Raw genomic sequence first — 19309 nt, 5'->3', positions numbered from 1 at the left:
GACTTGTTAATTTTGTTAACCTATTAAATGCAGGAGGATGTTTTCCAACTGAAGAACAAAAAGCTTAATGGATTTATGCTAGGTAACCAGCATTGATGTGCTTTTACCTCTTTTTCTTTTAATGGAAAAACAAACTGAACCAACAAAGCTGACGAAGGAGATTATGTTTGATCTCAACACTTCTATATAAGATTCAGTTTACTGGGGTTCAGTTAGCAGATCTTCTCCTGATTTCTAATCCCTGACTCACAGCCAGAAACCATGGCAGGCTATAATAAATGAGAGTAGCTCTGGTGTTACTATTACAGCATTACCACATTATAAACTGTGCTGCAGCCCATCAGCATAGAAATATTTCATCATAGGAGATTTATATCCATCCGTATATATCCATTCTCTTCCCCTTATCCAATTCAGGGTCACAGGGGGCTGGACTCTATCCCACTTGAAAGGCAGGGTCCTGATAGGTTGTCAGCCAATCCTGAGACTAACATAGAGAGACAGACCACCATTCACAGTCAGCCAATTAAGATAACATGCATTTCTTTGGACAGGGGGAAGAAGCCGGAGTACCCATAAAGAAGCCAGGCAGGCACAGAGGGACCATACAAGATGGATTTTTTTAAATAACTTAATAACTCCACAGTATTTTTTGTCATTATGTTGTGAAGTTTTTTGTTTGTTTTTTTTAAATCTGAATGCTCCATCTGCCTATCACTTTGCTGCTGGACCACCTGAATTTCCCCAATGAGGGACAATAAGGGATATTTCTATTCTAATCTAATTAAACATCCCTTTTCCAAAGCATAAAAGAGCCACTAGATCCCCTTTTTCTGCCTTTATCTGCTTTTGATAACACAATCATTGTCTGGTCATAAGGGACTGATGTTGCTGTGGTACCAGCAACATCAGTTTAAACACATTGTTTGAACTGTGAGGCTGTTTGCGAATGTAACTTAACACCAAGGTGGCGACTTTCAAAACACAGCAGAATTTTTAGTTACCTGGGCCAGTAAATGTTAAAGAAGTAAAACGTGTATCACCAAACACACGCAGGATTTCTGTGCCACTGACAAAAGTTTGAATTCCCAGGTTTACTTGAAATATAAGGAAACAGAAATTGAACTTGAAATGCATATGAATAAACTTTATTCATTTAGTTGAAAATAAAGACAACACAAATGATTATTTTACAAAAAATAACTAAACATAAACCTCCCTGGACCAAACTTTGCATCCTCTATCCTAAATGTCCCGGGAACATTCCATGGAAAAGCGAAACTCAACAGCAGAAAAGTCTAATTCCATATTACAGCCCAGAGGAGAAAAAGGGGCTAATCCTCATCTTCATCAGAACTGTCATCAGAGTATCCGCTGTACGGAGAGCTGGACTCCAAATGGATGCTACTGTCCGTGTCCACAGACAACACGGAGCTGAGGCTGCTATCTATGGACACCATGCTGCTATCGCTGTTGCTGTCGCTGTTGCTGTTGCTGCTACTGTCATCATCGGGGATCACCATCACCTCTGCAGATTCAGCTGCTGTGAAACACAAAAAGGCAAAAAGTTGCATTTTGCAAACATTTCACGAGGGACTCTCAAGCTCTTTGTCAAACTTTAAAAAGATGAGATCAGCATTGCTCTGTCTTTCAAATTGGAAACAAATCTGATGAAAACTAAAACCACCAACATCAGGACCAGACGATGCTCATTTTCACCACCACTATACCGCACATTAATACACTAACTCAACTATACATAATGTTGTAGCTCCTTCTGTAGGAAAGCTCAATTTTTTTGCAATTTTAATACAGAGAAAATGCTTCATTGTGCTGCCATCTTGTGTTTGAAAAATCCACCTCTCCTCATCACAACCCCACCTGGTGCTATAGGGTGATGATTTGGGGTTGTTTTAGAGCTACGGGACCTGGACACCCTGCAGTCTTTGAGTCGACCATGAATCCTCCGTGTACCAAGGCAATCGAGAGTGAAATATGAAGCCATTTTTTGACAGCTAATGCTTGGCTGAAACTGAGTCATGCAACAAGCAATGATCACAAGCACAGCAGCAAACTACAACAAACTGTATCTGAAAAAGAACAATTAAGGTGCAATAGCCCAAAGTCCAAACCTAAACAACTGAAATGTTACAGTGGGACATTAAGAGAGTTTTGGATAAACAAATACCCACGAACCTCAATAAACTTAACAACACTGTAAAGAACAGTGGGTCAAAATTCCTCCACAACGTGAGAGACTTAAAGTCTTACAGAAAATGGTTACTTCAAGTTATTGCTGCTAAATGACTACAAGCTATAAGCTACTGAATCATGGGGTACACTTAGTTTTTCATAGGACTGAACAAAGTTTTATTTTTCACTATGAACTAAAATGTGACATCAGCATATAAATCCACAGACACCCACAGATGACACACTACTGAACTCCTCCCTGTTGAATAACCCGACCGACTCAACAGCATCAAAGAAACATTTCACTGCTTTCCACTGACCTGATCTGATGACTTCATGGTCAACAGCTCGCTTATCTGAAACAAGGAAAACTTACTCTGAGTGGTTTGTGTTTGTAAGTGAAAGCAGACGTCATAATGCCACGCATGCATCTCTGACTGTATTTGATGTAGGACACCACTGTTAACGCACCTCTCACCTTTCCTCTCAGAGATGAGGGTCTGCCGCCTCGCCTTCATGTCCAGGCTCAGGTTTTCCACCATACGGTCGATGCAGTTGTCCAGCGCCAGACAGCGGGTCTGAGACTGGATGGCCTGCCGGCAGATGGGACACTCATCTTTCTTTTTGCGCCACTGATTGATGCAGTAACAGCAGAAGCTATGAGCGCAGTTCAGAATGACGGCCTGCAGGGGATCAACCAAGGTGATGACAGTTAGAGGCGTCTAGTATACAAATCAGCTCAAACACAAAACAACGTATAATAAGTTTCATAATAATTGCTTTTAAACTGTAATCAGCTCTACCTCAATGAAGAGCTCTGAGCAGATGATGCACTGAAGCTCATTCTCCAGCACTTCGGTCACTTGTGTAACTACTTCCTCTTTTTGGGCTCTTGCCTTTTCCTTTTCCTCCTGTAACAGATGAAATGGAGTGAAGCCTCGAAAGCAAAAGCAGGTGGAAATATGTGAAGGGAAAAAAATAAATGCATTAATTAAATATACCTTTGTCACCTCCAACTCCTTGTTTTTGGCCAAGAGAATCTCTTCAAAGCCTTGTCGGGAGAGCGCAAGTTCACCTATCACTTTCTTTTGCTAAGGATTTGTGGAAAACAAATTCACATATTAAAATGTATTCTGCTTTACCAAAATGCAAGCACTCTAAATAATAACAGCTACTGCACACAAATTAGTTTGATCCGACATACTTCTTGCAGGGCCTCTTCAAGCTGCTTTTTTAAAAGCTCCTCTTGTTGCTGCGTTTTCTGCTCCTACAAGCATAAAAGGGTGAAAGAGAATATTTTGAGTTTTGCAATTATTTATGCAAAAATTGTATTCTTTGGATTATAGGTGCAAAAGTATTGGGCCTACACTGCTTAATCTTTGGTATTTGTGAAAGAATGGACCTTTCAAGAGAGCTCACTGAATTTGAGTGTGGTGCTATTGCAACAAGTCAAGTTGGATTTATTTGTACAGCACCATTCAGACACGAGGAAATTCAGAGCACTTTGCAGAGGAATAGAAAGACACATAACCCCCCAATATGAATGCATACTCACATACAATCATGATAAAATATAATAACACTAATAACAGTGGGAAAAACATCCAAGACTAGTTTTTGTCCATCTGCTGTAGAACTGCTCATCACCATGAAACATGCTGAAAGCGTATCAGCATATCATCCCAATATCTGTGCATCTACTTTCACACAGAGGCTGTATTTACTCTCTATGTGAGCGTAGAGGCCTCTATGTTCCTCAATGGATATGCCTCCACAGACCATCATGAACGCAACACCAAATCAGTTGTGCTAAACAATGTTACAGGCAGCACAACATTTTCCAGTGTCTATCATTCGTGCTTTGGGTGAACTGCTCTCATCCGTGAAAAGGAGAGACCTACCAGTTCTGGTATTCTATAGCTAATCCCAATCGGGCACCACAGCGCAGGGCAGTGAGCACAGCCCTCAGCGGAGGACGTCAGCCCCTCAGGCCACCCTTATGAGTCTGTTTCTGACTGTTTGGTCAGAGACACTCACACCAGAGGCCTGCTGGCTGTCAAATAACTAAAATTTAATGACAGATTTGATTTAAAATAGCATCTTACAAAGCAGTGCCAATCAAGCATGAACTGTCACTTGTAGGAGCTTTAAAAAAAAAAAAAAGTAACAACAAGACAACAAACAGAGGCTATTTTTAAAATGGGTGCTAATGAAGGAACTCCTGTACATAAAAGACACTACAACAAAACAAAAAACAACTCACCTCTAGCAGCCTTTTAGTCTCACTAAAAGACTTCTCTAATGTCTCCATCCTGTGCATTTTAGCTCTGAGTGTATCTAGTTGACCCCGCAGCTCCCTGACCTGCTCCTCTCTGAGCGGGTCAGCCTGTCGGGGCTCCCCCTCCAGGGAGGCGACCTGCCTCTGGGTGTTATCCACCTGCTCCCTTAAGAGCAGAATGTTCTGACTGTACCTGCAGACAATAAACAAGGAAAATAAAACTTCAGAGTAGTATTTTTCACTCATTCTTTTATTACTGGGTACATTTGTTTCTTATCTTGCTGTTACTCTGGCTTACATTTGCAAGTTGTCAAAGTCACGGGTAGCACTGGAGCCATCTGAAGGTCGTTCTGCTTGACGGTCATCTCTGCCAGGTCTGGTTCCCTCTGGCTTTATGTGACTGAGTCGCTGCTGACCTTTTAGCGGAGATAAAGGGCAGGGCACTGCCAAGGACTTGTCTGCAGAAGAGCAGCGGTAGAGTTTGGGCTTCGAGGTAGATGGCTCCACTTCTTCCATGGTCAATTTCCTCTTGGGCTTCTTGGATATGTGGGCAGATTTTGAAGTTACTCGCTCTACCAGTTTCTTTGCCAGGAAGCGTTTAATGTCTCTGAGGGGCTTCTGGACGACGACATAGTCAAACTCTGCTTTGTTTCCAATTACAGGAACTCCGAGCTGTATGGAGTCTCCGAGCCTGACCGGATGGGCTTCATCGGAAGGCAGACGAGTTCCATTCACCCAAACACCATTAAGACTCTGAGGGAAAAAAACAGAACCAAAATAATACTCTGGTACAGAAACATATTTAAAACTGAATTAACTTGAGAATTTAAATGTACTTTAAAGTCACAAATGCCCAAACTTAAGCTCAGACATATTGCCATTTGCTGGAAATAACAGGACTGTAAAAAGGCATCTATGGATAAATACAAACTCATCACACGGCTGAAAGGCCACACATGCAAATATTAAGTGACCCACTAAATTTCATGGACTTTGTAGCATCTGGTATGACCCAGAGCCGTATCCCAGCTGGGAGACAGGAGTCATTTTCATGTGGTGGCATGACAGAGGTGGTCGACAGATGTCACGAAGGTACCGTGGATTGTTTGTAGTTCATGTGTCTTGTACGGGATGTTCGCACAACAAGCCTACACTAGTTAAACATCCTGTCTCCAAGACATTTACACATGGTGGAGAGTAAACTGTTTAAGGATATTTCCTCACACCGAAACAATTTCAGGAGCCGTCTCAGCAGGTGATTCCACTCCTTCGTGTCCAGGACACTGAAACTCTTTTCAAACATGCAACATTTTACAATGATGTCATTCTGCCGTTCAGACTGTAGGTCATGTCCACGTTAACGTTCCCCACCACAGCTTCATTCAGAGACACATACAAAAGGGATGGGCGACAGAGCAGTTACTAATTTTTGTACATGAGATTACCAAAGACTACATAGTTGAGTTCAGAAAGCAAAATGAAAGCAAGTATGAAAGACAGAGATTTATTCATGAACTGCACGCGGATAGGCTGAGGCTGAAATGGAACAAACCGACAGGTGTTACAACCGAGAGCTTACAGAGAGAAATTTTGGACTTTTTAAGCAGATCCCAGATAAAGACACTGAAATGAACCCATAACTGGAACTGGTATTTTTCCATTGTATTGTACACCAGGATGTGTTGCATAAGTCAGTGCTAAAAATGAACACATTACTGATGCTTGTTGCACTTTTGATTCCCTACTGCAGAGAACTTCGAGTCAGTATCAGCGCTGGATTTGAATTCTTCTCTCAAAAAGGAGAACTTTCAACACATAAGGAGGCATGCACAGAAGATGTTGGTCCTCTTTGAATCTAACTTCATACGTAAACAGACATTCTTATTAATGAAGTTTATCAAATCCCACCTTAGTGCTGACAGTGAACCGGACTTTAACACACTTGTTAAAGGCCAAAACAGACTAGATTTCATTCACGAGTAAGGAAGAAAAAGACAAAACTGCAGATGAAGAAATTTACACTACAAGTAAAATACCATAGCATGGAAAGTTTGCATAAGGATGCACACTGTCTTAACAATCTTTGGGGAAATGTTCATTAAATAGTAATGATAAAATATTGGCAGTTTAACTTAATCTATTTCACATTTTCAATGCCTAACATCTAATGTGATTTGATGTTGCTGTTGAAGGTCCTGAACCTTTGGCCTTCTGCATTTTAGTATACCTCAGAACATAAAACAGTATATGATTAGTATGGTATTGATGTTCACCTTTCATCTCATGTTTCTAGAGTTATAAGGGTTTGAAACTTTTGCTATTTGTGTATGTATAATTTGTGGTATCTGTTGCACAGTTTGACTTGTTGCAATACTTATTTTGCCGTTATTATATAAAGATGTGCGTGACAGATAAATACCACGAAAAGATTTACAGAATAACATAAACTTCCTACAACACAAATGGGCAAAATTGGCATTCCCTGACATCCTTTTTTTGTGATGAACACATAAATACATAGAAAAGTTGACAATGCTGATGCTCAAGTGTATTTATGGCTTTATGTCACAGTAAACCAGACTGACTCAAAACTTCACCAAATGCCAACATAATACTGGTGGGTTTTAAAACATGAACCCATTCTTAGCTTTTAGATATTCGCACACTAATTGGGTTTGGCATAATTTAGTAATATGCGCATCATGTTTTAATTTCGTGTGGCTCTATTTATTTTATCCACGTCAGCATGCCTCCCTTAGAGAAAGTGCTGCCCATCCCTGCACAGGACTTGTACCAAAGACCTCTAGCACAGCTGTAAAATATATTTCACAATAAAGCTCGTTGTCACCTTCTTGTCTGTCACTGTCCAGTGGCCGTCTTCACTTTGCCTGAAAGTGCAGTGCAGTCTGGAGATCATTAGGGGACAGGTGGGAGAGAGTAGTTGGTAGGTTACATCCACACCACGTCCAATGGTGATCTGCACAGCCAAAAATAAACATGTTAGTTAGCTCCAGTCTGCATCTCCGGTTTTATAAAAACGGACAGGGACACTCTTCAGCTTAAAACACTTCTTAATTATTAACCATAAATTGGGGGTAATGTTCCCCCAACATGTAAACTGGAATCTGCCGTGAACTTCAGCAAGCTTCATGTTAGTATAAATATAGCACGTTAGCTAACATTAGCAAGCTGCACCTCTGTGTTTTCGAACAAGCGAAGCCAGTCTGAGTTCCTCCCGACTCTCATCAGACAAAAAACCTCCGAGTCCGGATATTCATCGTCTTCAGCCGCACAGCAATCCGCCGCCGTCTCTTTATCCATCTTATCTCATTCTGTCAGCGGCCAAGTCGTCCGAAAGGACACCACTAGCTGCGCTGTTTCAGCTCCTCCGCCACATCCCGACATACTGGGAGAAACCGGAAGACATTTCGATTTCTTTCAAAATAAAGGCCACAGATGTGCTTCAACGCTCATCTTTGGACAGCCCATGAATCACTTGGATCCCTCTAAAATCATTTAGTTGTTTTTTTTTATTAATTCAAAATTTATTCAGCTTTTGCAGACCCAAAGTAGAAATATTACGGTGTCCATGAACATATTACAGTAGGGAGAAAACAAGACGTAGAGTTTTACGTGCGGGAAACGTTTCGTCACTCATTCAAGTAACTTCTATCTTAGCTGACTGCAGGTTTCATTCTAAACAGTGTATTCACATAATGCGAATATACTGTTTATAGAGTTGCTAATAAGGTCTAGGATTTCATTGCCTGCATGACTGAGCAACCATCAAGACAAATAAATAAATAAATAAATAAATAAATAAATAAATAAATAAATGAAATAACACTTTTAAATTTTATAATAAAAGGTAATCATGTGGACCCTGTTAGTGTTGTAATAACACATGTTTAACTTGAAACCTTTTAATTATTCCTACATATAATAAGTTTGTGTTCGTTAGCTTGCATTTTGTATTGCCTTAAGACACTGTAGACGTCTATGATTTCTCTTGTTTTGATCGCTTGGTAAGCACATTGAGTATAAGTGTAAAGAATGGTGCAATATAAATAAAACAGTCACAATCATATTGTATTTTATTATAAATATTATTTGGGGGGTTTTCGTTGGAGCTTGTGTTTACTGTTTTTTAAAATTCAAAACAGTGTAGTGAAAGATCCTTATACCTAAAAAGAAAAGAAAAAAATAAAATAAAAAGTGGAGAATACATAAAAAAACAAAACAACCCCAAACAGCCAAACATGAACACTGTTACTTTGCAGTATTTTAACTGTAGTACTGCTTCATAGCTGTTGCTGGTGTATACAGTTGTTAAAAATCCCTGCACCTTTAAATAAAATAGCTCTTCTTTCTCCCCGCAGCACTCAAACCTCAAACGCGCCGCGGTGCTCTTCGCCCATTCGGGCGACCCCGAGTCCCGAAACGCGCGCACCCCGAGCTCCAGGCGGGACTTCCTTTCTCCTGCGGATGCGCTGATATTAGGGTGAGCAGGCAGAAAGGGCTTGGTCGGAGTGTCACCGGTCTATCCGCGCGCCTCTGGACAGCAGATGACCTGGCCGACGACTCCGCTGCAGCTGAAGCCCCGTAGATGAATCTCCTCCTCGGCTATGCTGCCCTGAGAGCGCCGCGAGTATCCGCCCCGCCAACATGTCTGATGTCAACAAGACTATTCAGAAATGGCACGCCAGTTTTAAGAAAGGCACAGACTTTGACTCGTGGGGACAATTAGTGGAGGCTATAGATGAGTACCAAATGTAAGTTGCATTCAACATGTGTGTCCTGTGTGTCCACAGCGCTGGTTTAACCCGAACGCAGTCCGGGCGCTGTGCTTCTTCTTCTTCTTCTTTTTTTTAAAAAATTATTATTTTTCCCTTCTCTGGGTCGCCTGTCCCTAAAATCTGCGGGGAAACATGTAGGAGACAGTAGGTGCAAGAAGTTAGCCCGTGTGCTGTCAGTCAGCTCTCGGAGCAGTAAATAAACCCTACCATCCATGACGTGATGTGGCAGTTGTTGCAGTGGGGAGCAGATGTGTTGCCTGATGCATCCTAGCTCTGTCCACAGCAGCACTTTAGAGTTTAAGGGAGAGTCCGTCCATGTAGCCTGTCATGGAAAATCGGTCGGAGCTGCGAGCAGTCTGTTTCATTATGTGTCATGCAATGCAGAAACGGGCCAGTATTCCTCAGAGTGTTGGGAAACAGTCAGCCACACCCTCTCATTGTTATGGGTGGGTTTCATCTGCTGAGTGAGGAATGGTTTCTGCTTCTCAGACCAGATCTTTGTCTTTGCAATTTCCTTAAAATGCGCCCAGCTTCTCTCCCAGTTAATAGTTTATTTAAAACTGCACTAACAATGCAAAAATCTAGATCACTGCAGCGGCTTCTACTGTCCGCAGGGGGGCGCACAGACACACACCTTACCTTATAGGAGTCTTGCAGGGTCTTGCAGTGAATCATTAACGCGTCTGACTGTGTTTCATGTGGGTTCGTTTAGTTTGGCAAGACAACTGCAAAAAGAAGTCCAGTCAGCAAATTCATCAGACTTCACCGAAGAGCAGAAGGTAATCATTACATCCGCCTGCAGCTTCTGCACCGGAGTGCCTGTCACTTTACTTAAACTAACGAGTGTTTTTTTTTTCTTTTAAAGAAAACTCTGGCAAAGATTGCAACATGTCTGGAGATGAGAAGTGCCAGTTTGCAGGTTTGTATAGGAGTCTGCGTGATTAGTAGCTACAAAAAGGAGGCCGTATCCAGGTTTTCAGAGATGCTGAGGTCATCGTTATTATATAAAAGTAAAATTTGAGCATCGGCAGTTTTACTTATGCATATAACACTTTTGAAAGTGGTCTTGAGCAATAGTTTTCCAGGCTTTCTGAAGGTCTTTCAAAGTTTGTCTTTGGACATTGGCCAATGGTCAGGTCCACTCCTTGTACCTGACCATTTCCAAAGGGAAGTTTTTCCTTGTTAAGTCACTTAACACTAACCAGTGACTCATTCAAGCATAAAAAGGCACCTAATTCAAGGGGTAAAACGGTCTTGTATCTACACATAACAGGCAACTTAGCAAATAAATGATTTAAAATGTTATCTTTAGACACTTTGAGTTTTAAAAGGCATAAAATTGTGATTGTTGGACTAAGTGATTCCCAAAGAGCTATAACTGAAAAGGTGTCCTTAAAATAAGATAAGGAAAAGTGTCAAGTATAGAAGAAAAGAAGTGAGAGGCCTAAAATACAAAACAGTACTTCAAAGCCTTAAGAAACCAGAAAAAATCCATCAAAAACCTGACACATGGACCTGAGAGATCCATCTGACCCTTCAGCTGAGCCATGTACTGTTCAACAAAGCCTCATCAGAAATGGTCTCAGTGGAAGGGTGGCTGTCAGGAAGGCGTTCTTAAGGAAAGGAAACGGGGAGGAAAGGCTGAGGGATGCCAAATTAAACAAGAACTGGACTCGAAATCAGTGCCAAAAGGTTTTATGGAGTGATGAATCCAAGTTTGACATTTTTGGTTCAAATCATCATCGGTAAGTATAGAAGGGGTCAGGAGAGAGGTGTAGCGGTGGGTGTCTACACCCATCTGTAAAACCTTGTAATGATTTGGGGCTGCGTTTCTGCCAGTGTGCATTAGGGATCTTGTTAAAATCGATGGAATAAGAACACAGAAAAGTACAATCAGATTCTGGTCCGTCCAGAAAGTGTTTGATAATGGCGTTATTTTTCTGCCCAAACACACTGCCAATGCAGGAAAAGTATTCCTGAATAGAGAAACACACAAAGAGTCACTGTCAGTCGTGGATTGACCTCCCCTGAGCCTGAACCTCAACATTAATGTGAGATAAGTGTGAGATCGTCTCACATTGAACAGAAGACGACCAACTTCCAAGAAAGAGCTGTAAATGTCATTCAAGAAGCCTGGAGAGCTGTTTCTGAAGACTACCTAAAGAAACCATAAGAAAGCTTGACTAAGAGACGTCAGTTCATGATGAATAAAAGTGATCATAAATCTTGGCTTTCAAGCTCGTTAGAGTTGTTTTTGCCTTGTATGCTGTATGTTTACACACTTTTCTATTTCCCATTATGAATAAATTAGGGGTGGCTCAAGACTTTTGCACAGCGCTGCAAAAAATTACATTTTTTCCTGAGGAAAAACAAATACTGAACATATCTTTTGTCTGGGTTTCTTCAGTGCACTCAGTCAAAGGAAGAGTTCAACTTAGAAGACCTGAAGAAACTGGAAACCAGTAAGTGTATGACTGGGTTTTTTCCTGGCTCGAAATGGGCCTCTAAGGGGCGACTCTGCAGAAAAACATGATTGATGTGTGTACAGTAAAGGTGCTGAAACTGTGTGGCCTTATTTGACAGAACTCTACATGCATTTCTGGGCATTTTGCAAACAAATGTTTATTACACTTTAGTAAATGAAAGACGAATTTAAAATGTTGATCTGGTGATTTTTCTTTTTTCCTTTTGCTCTGGCCTGTGGAAACAATTTCTCTATGAAGGAAAAACACTGATGGACAATTTACTGGATATTCTGACATGTTTTAATAGTGATATAATCAACCTAACTCCTTTTTCTTCAACAGTAATTAGAAATGTACTCACCTACAACAAAGAGTTTCCATTCGATGTTCAGCCGGTGCCGTTAAGGTAAAAATCCATCACTGGTGTTATTACTGCTTTGGGCTCGTGCTGCATGTGTCATTGTCTCTCAACATTACTGGATTTACAGATTTTTGTGAATTAATACAATAAAAGAATAACTAATAGATCAACATGAGTCATGTAATCACACACAAGCGTTGATAATTTTATCTTCAGGTCTCTAAAAAAAAAGTGTGTCTGTGAAGGGGGGCACACGCTTTAAATATTTTCCTTACAGGGATATGTAAACTTTATCAGTCCAATGAATCAGGTGTTTTGGGGGGGCGGGTTTGTGTTCCTTGCCATCAGGAAAATCTTTGCTCCAGGTGAAGAGGAGAACCTCGAGCTGGAAGAGGAGGAGGATGCCACAGCGGGAGCAGGTTCAACAGAAGCTTTTCCGCCACGGGCTCCTGGTGCGTTACACCTGTTTATCACCCGCTTGAGTTCACATGTCATTGTTACATGTTGTCGTGTTTTGGAGGATCATCTGACCGTGTGTGTTTGCTTTTTTTTTTTGTCTTTTCTGTTGGTGCCGTGCATGGCTTCACCGCTCATTCCCGCCTGCTTCATTAGCAGCTTTGCAAGGTACAGCTTATGAATGAAAGGCGTTTGAATCTGTCCTCTATTGCATGACTGTGAATAATCCTGCCTCATTCAGAGTTAATTTTAGAACTAGATGCGTATATGTGACTGGAAGGTGAAGTTAATGATTCACTCTTTCACCAACAGAAAGCTTTTCCACTGATCAAGGTAGCCTGATTCCATCAGCTTTGGCCAAACAGATTTTTTTTCAGAGCTCATTTATTAAAATCAGAAATATTTCCTTTATTAGAGTTAAGTACTTTATGGTAAATGTGATGATTTGGCTCTGAGATCATTTCTGTCCTCAGAGGATGTGTTATACCCAACCTAACATCTCCTTGTTCCATCATCATTCCAAAGTGAGGTTTCGAAAACTCTAAATATACAGTTGTGGTCAGACGTTTATACATAGTCATCATGGGCATAAATGTCATGGTAATTTTGGGCTTTTAATAATTTCTTTGACCTGTTATTTTTCCAGGGTGGATGGATTGTACAGCATGCAGCTTTAGTGACTTTAAAAAAGCAAGATTTGCTTGCACAAATTTTTATTTATTTGGTATTTTGTCGAATCCACACAGGGTCCATGCACCTGCAATGACATTTTGTTAAATGTCCCTTAAGTTGCACCTTAAGCAGACGCTTTTGGTAACCACCAAGAAGTTTCTGGCATAATTCTAATTGGATATTTGAACACTCTTCTCAGCAGAATTAGTAGAGTTTATTTAAATTGCTTGATTTCCTGGAGGAGAGCTGGCTTTTAAGCGTAGTCCAAAAATAGGGAAGTTTATTTTAAGGGCTTAATGTTAGCCTGCTTCCCATTTTCCTAGTTTTGATTTGCATTTGGGAACATTGTCCTGTTGGAACACCCAACTGTGACAAAGTTTCAACCGTCTAGCTGCTGATTTGAGGTTAGATGGAAGGATTTGGAGGCCCTAGCGCGTGATGCTCGACAGTCGGTACAATTTTCTTTGGTTTGAAAGCCTCACCGTTACGACCCCAAACATACCTCTTGTCATTGTGGCCAAATAACTCAATCTCTGTCTCGTCTGACCATAACAGTTTTCTCCAGAAGGCATTTGGCTTGTTCATGTGGTGCAAATTTCAGTTGTGGGTTTTGGAGCAGGAGCTTCTTTCTTGGTCAGCATCGTCTCAGTCTATGATGATTGTGTCACCGTGGACAGAGATGCTGGTGTTTCAGACGTTTCCAGTTCATGTGAAGTTTGCGCCTCATTGGTTCCTGGTTTTAAGTTGTTTGATCCAGGAATCTGCAGTTGTTTAGAAATTTCTCCAAGAGACCTTCTTAACTTGATCAATCTAATGAGTCCCGTCAAACAAATCTTTGTTTTATGCCGGCAAAGATTTTCTGCTAGTTGTAGTCAATAACAACTGCTAACGAGAAGTTAGAAGGCCTCAGCCTTGCTAAGTTAAAAGACATTGTTGATTGTATGCGGACGTATGTATAGATTTGAGCCTGTTTGTATACCTTTGACCCTATGGAGATGAGAAAAAAATGCAAAATATATTAAAACTTGTGTTATTAAAGCTGTATGCTGCACTATTATTCTATCCTGGAAAAAACAGTTCACAGAAACTATTAAAAAGCCAAAAAACTACCACGGCATTCATGCCCATGATGAGTGTGTGAGAGTCATTGATGACCTTTTCTAAAAGTGTTCACATAGGATGCTGCGAAATTTGATCCAACAGAAAAGAAGCACAATAAATTCTGTGTCCAATTTAATCATAATGAAACCAAAAGTACGTGAGATTCTCGGGATGGGGGCGAATAGAGGAACCCATATTTTTGTGCTTACAATAGCTCAAACTATATATAAATGTGAGTAATGTACAAGGAGCAGCAGACTTCTTGGCTCAAATCCCAGCAATTACTTGCAGCCCCAATTTTAAATGAGCCTTAACTTTGATTTAAGTAGTCACAAGGGCTTAAAACACATGTGCAGGACTGCCAGTCAGATCCATTAAACTCCACAGTGTACGGTGGGAAACTTTGCCCCCAAATTAGGGTCAAAACGACAACATAATTTGGTCACGTGTTTCCTATTTCCACTGTTGATTGGCTCGTTGGCTGTGTTGTATTCCCTTCTGTTTTAATGTGTCTTTATCTTCTTTCAGATGATGGTTTTTGGTTCACAGCTACAGCTTTGATATTTTTTTGGTTCACTTTATTTCCTCTCGCCAGCTTTGTTTCCTGCTGTAGTTCAAACTTTATTTAGCTAAAGAGATTTAAACCTCTGTAAACTAACTTTTTACTGGCAAACTGCCTGTAGACAAAGCCCCAAAGACAGATATCCATCAGGAAGTGATAGGGACTTAAAGGAGAATGGATTAAACGCATCATTCCTATGGATTGATCAAAATGTGTAAAACTGGTTTGCCAAAATCCCCAACTTGAAACCAGTTTTTAAAACCAGTTCTAACTGCTAATATCTTCTGACCTTTGTCCTTTTATAGGTACCTTGTTACCACGGCTACCCTCAGAGCCTGGGATGACGCTACTTACAATAAGGATTGAAAAAATTGGGTTAAAGGACGCCGGACAGTGCATTGATCCTTACATGACCATCAGTGTCAAAGGTACAGATCCCACAGTGCACGCCTTCAGCAGGCTGGCCTGGAGTTGCTTTTATAACCTTCACAGCTGCTGCTTTCAGATTGGACACACCCTCTTTTCAGCTGTACTCCCACGCTCTCTGTCCCCTGTACATGAAAACCTCTCCGCCTTTTCCTGTGGCTGCAGATGTAAACGGTGTCGATCTGAACCCGGTGCAGGATACCCCCGTGGCCACCAGAAAGGAAGACACGTACATTCACTTCAGTGTGGACGTGGAGGTCCAGAGACATGTGGAGAAATTACCAAAAGGTAGTCCCCGCCACACGCTGGGTTCACAGCATGCCAAGTAATTTGTGTGATTTTTTTTTTTTTTTTTTTTTTTTTTTTTTTTTTTTGCTCAGCGTTCTCCGAGTAGAGGCAAGAGAGCTCCTGCGGGGAGGAGCGGACGACTAGAAAATAAACCTGCAGTGAAAATAAAGCTGTTTTTACACATAAACAAAAACTCCAGGCAGTCCTTCTCACATGTAGCAGATATAAAGAGATGTCTGTGTAGTTTGTGCAGGAGCCAGGAAAGAAGACCACTTGCTGGCTATGAATTCTCCACACTTTACTATTAGTTAATGGTTAATTATTACTGCATAGGTGGCACCTATGTGACCTATGTGGCACCTAAGTTAATTCAATTCAATTAATTTCAGTTCTATTTATATAACGCCAAATCACAACGGCGCCTAAGAGCGCTTTATATTGTAAGGTAAAGACCCCAACCATCAAACGCCCCCCTTTGAACAAGCACTTGGCGACAGTGGGAAGAAAAAACTCACTTTTAACAGGAAGAAACCTCACGCACAACCAAGCCCAGGAAGAGACAGCAACCTGCTGCAAATTTAGAAATATTGTCACCTAGGATTTTGAAATTGATACCATGGATGTATCGCTTAAAAAAATCTCATGCAAGTTCTTATCTCAGTTAACTCGATCTCAAGGTCAGAGGTTATGTTTTCTGAAAATCTTGTGAATGCGATAACTTGGGAACAAGGGGAATTTGAAATTGATACAATAGGTGTATCCCTCTGGCCAGCACCAGTATTTTTCCTGATTTAATGTGACTATTAAACATATTCTCTCATATCCTCCTTTAACATTTGAGGTACGTTTACATTTTTTCCAGGAGCAGCTATCTTCTTTGAATTCAAGCACTACAAACCCAAAAAGAGGTTCACCAGCACAAAGTGTTTTGCCTTCATGGAAATGGACGAGATCAAACCCGGGCCGATCGTAATTGAGCTGTGAGTCTCACCGTCCAATGAGCGTTTTCCAGCGTGAACTGGAGAAAAATCTTCTCTCGATTGTGGAGTGAAAACTGCTCCTGTGTTTCATTTCAGGTACAAGAAGCCCACGGACTTTAAGAGGAAGAAACTGCAGCTTCTCACAAAGAAACCACTTTATCTCCATCTTCATCAGACGTTACACAAAGACAGCTAAGTCGGACCACGCTTCGAACCTTCGAAGGCCTCTCTCACATCCACATCCAGCAAAATGTGGTGTTCCCCCTCATCGCATCAAGCAATACTAAAAAAACAACAACAAAAAACCTGTGGTATTTATTTTTTATTTTTTCCATGAGTATTTGAAGAAAGTAAAGTGAACAGAGCTGGATTCCTGTCGCATCAGCTCACACTCAGATTTTAAAGTCTTTGATTTTGTTGTGAAGTGTAGGAAATACCAAGTTTTCCAGAATCCAGAAGTAGCATGTTCAAACCACCTCATTTCAGTCTTCCGTAGCTCACTGATTTTTTTTCTTTTTTTCGGGGGGTCAGGAAGAGGCCGTGAGCATCTGCATCTGAATCCTTCAATGTTCAGTTTAGACTTTTAAGTTCGGCAAACCAAGGAAGACATGAAATAAATTAAAGACAAAACAGCGACAGCTTGTTCCATTGAGCCACAAAAGAAGTGCTTTTTGTAATCCGGGTGTATTTATGAAGTCCGGAGTGCACTACAATAATAAACTTTTATCATTTTTAGTTATGAACGGTTCATAATCACACATCTAAAACAGGTATAACAGACGCAAGAGAGACGAGTCCTGACGTTTCCTCATTTTGTCTTAAAACTAGTGAATTAACAGAAATTTAAAGGGGCACTAACCTGACAAAGAATCTGTTTACTGCCTGTCGCAGACTCTGTCTCACAGTTTTGTTTCCTGCTTTAACATTTACAGTTCCTGACATTTAGCAGCTTTGAATTAAAGGTGGCTTATTTTGCACAGATTCAGCTGCCGCCAGCTCACTAAGTAACATGTTGTAAGTTTCCCCGCTCAAAATGTCAAACTGTATCTGTTTAAACTTACACTCACTGGACACTTTATTAGGCTATATCTTCTTTTCTTTTTTTTTTCAACTGCACATCCACGATGCAAATGCCTGTGAGTTGTTCCACCACATCCTAAAGGTGCTCTGCTGGATTGAGGTCTAAGGACTGGAGAGGCCATTTGAGTGCAGTAAACCTGTTGTCATGTTCGAGAAAGCAGTTTGAGATGGTTTAAGTTTTGCGATCTGGTGTGGTATCCTGCTGGAAGCAGCCATTAGTAGATGGGAACACTGGTCATAAAGGGATAGACGTGGTCAGCGACAATACTCAGGTAGGCTGTGGTGTTTAAACAATGCTCAGTTGGTACCAAGGGGCCCAAAGCATGCCATTCCATTCACCAGCATTTGAACCAGTGTACCTAACGAAGTGCAAGTCATGCAAGAATTGTGCCATCGGAAGTAAACGTGCATATCATTTGAAAAGTACATTTTTAATTTTCATTTGTAATTAAACACTAAGCAAACTCAGTCTGCACTTCATACTGGTTTAGTGAGTAGTCACATTCAGGTTTATAATGACTCAAGTGGGGCCATCACAGGTAACATCTTCAATTTAATCAATGTTTTTTTCTTTTTAAACTTGTAGCACATGTAAAGTGATACTGGTTTTAAAAAAAAAAACGGTTGGGTTTTTCAGAAAAAATCACAAAGGGAGACGTTTAATGTCCCTATAAATCTGACAGTGGCCACGTGTCAGCGTGGATTTAGAAACATAGAGGGAAAGAGATGCAGCACGGTCTGCATACTGTGGAAGTGTCTCGCCATGAAGCGGATGTTTAGCACCGGTTTCCGATACGCAGTGTTGGATCACATGCTGTCGTAACCACACAGAGGGTTTTAATCCACTGTTACGTTGCAGATTTCGTGTTGGCTCTGTGTGAATGGGATTACGTTCAGAACTGTTCTCATGCGCTTGTGCTCTTCTTTTTATTCTAGAGACCTCTTTCTTTTCTCGAGCTTTTCACATCTTTCTTTCCATTTTGACTCTATAGATGTTCTTCACTAAAACGTCTTGTAATTTTTGATTTTTAGATTTTATTTTTGTAATGTCACAAAAAAAATCTGGACTGTAAATTAACTGTAAGATACACTAACTGATGAATATACAGTAACCGTGTGTATGTGTGAAGTGCTCTGATGTGGCAGGAGTGAGAACTGTGGAGTGTTTTCGTTTTGGCAGAATGAAGGAAATTGTATCAAACATTTACGGCGTGTTTAATTTCTAATAAACTACAAATGAGGCAGTGTGTTGATTTATTTGAACTGATATTTTTCGAGTGAGGAAAAGTTTATACATTAATATACTGAAATAGAAAAGTTAATATCAAGAAGTGATGCTATTAAGTATTTCAAACTCTACGAATAAAAATGTTTAATGTGAAGATGATGTAAAGACAGAAAATTGAGTTATAATTAGCACAGATCAGCACGGACGTATGACTTTATGTAGCCGAGGTATCGTGTTTTGCTTCTTTAACATTTTGTCAGATTTACAAACCAAAAAAAAAAAAGGAAACAGGAAGGTTCCTGGTTCAAATCCCCTGCTTTGGCCAGGGTACTTTCTGTGCAGGTTACCTCTGGGTATTCCAGCTTCCTGAATATTCGGGTAAATGTGGTTTGTAAGATGGTGGTCAGTAACACCATATCCAAG

General features: G+C 40.7%; 2 protein-coding genes across 4 annotated transcripts; one reads left to right on the top strand and one right to left on the bottom strand.

Moving 5' to 3' along the window:
- Positions 1 to 1120: 1120 nt before the first annotated feature.
- On the bottom strand, positions 1121 to 7904 carry rnf8 (ring finger protein 8, E3 ubiquitin protein ligase). Of its 2 annotated transcripts, none has more exons than XM_082504870.1 (10): positions 7667 to 7904; positions 7320 to 7448; positions 4770 to 5224; positions 4457 to 4664; positions 3398 to 3460; positions 3195 to 3284; positions 2997 to 3104; positions 2672 to 2876; positions 2514 to 2549; positions 1121 to 1543 (listed from the first exon to the last, which is right to left on the bottom strand). In XM_082504870.1, the coding sequence occupies exons 1-10, from the start codon at positions 7790 to 7792 to the stop codon at positions 1335 to 1337; spliced, it is 1629 nt and encodes a 542-aa protein (XP_082360996.1). In that variant the 5' UTR covers positions 7793 to 7904; the 3' UTR covers positions 1121 to 1334. The 2 variants fall into 2 exon arrangements, with proteins under 2 accessions (XP_082360996.1, XP_082360997.1); XM_082504871.1 differs by having other exon boundaries at positions 1470 to 1543; positions 2665 to 2876; positions 7667 to 7903.
- Positions 7905 to 8873: 969 nt separating this feature from the next.
- aida (axin interactor, dorsalization associated) lies at positions 8874 to 18902 on the top strand. Of its 2 annotated transcripts, XM_082504718.1 has the most exons (11): positions 8874 to 9243; positions 9980 to 10046; positions 10133 to 10186; positions 11675 to 11729; positions 12075 to 12138; positions 12442 to 12545; positions 12706 to 12717; positions 15190 to 15312; positions 15476 to 15598; positions 16461 to 16578; positions 16675 to 18902. In XM_082504718.1, exons 1-11 carry the CDS (start codon positions 9137 to 9139, stop codon positions 16772 to 16774), a joined length of 927 nt encoding a protein of 308 aa, XP_082360844.1. In that variant the 5' UTR covers positions 8874 to 9136; the 3' UTR covers positions 16775 to 18902. The 2 variants fall into 2 exon arrangements, with proteins under 2 accessions (XP_082360844.1, XP_082360845.1); XM_082504719.1 differs by lacking the exon at positions 12706 to 12717 and having other exon boundaries at positions 8879 to 9243.
- Positions 18903 to 19309: the final 407 nt, after the last annotated feature.

This window comes from Aulonocara stuartgranti (assembly GCF_965226115.1).
Source record: "Aulonocara stuartgranti genome assembly, chromosome: 15".
In the NCBI taxonomy this organism is placed as follows: domain Eukaryota; kingdom Metazoa; phylum Chordata; class Actinopteri; order Cichliformes; family Cichlidae; genus Aulonocara; species Aulonocara stuartgranti.
The sequence above is the reverse complement of the archived record's forward strand: the minus strand, read 5'-3'. Positions and strand labels throughout refer to the sequence as shown.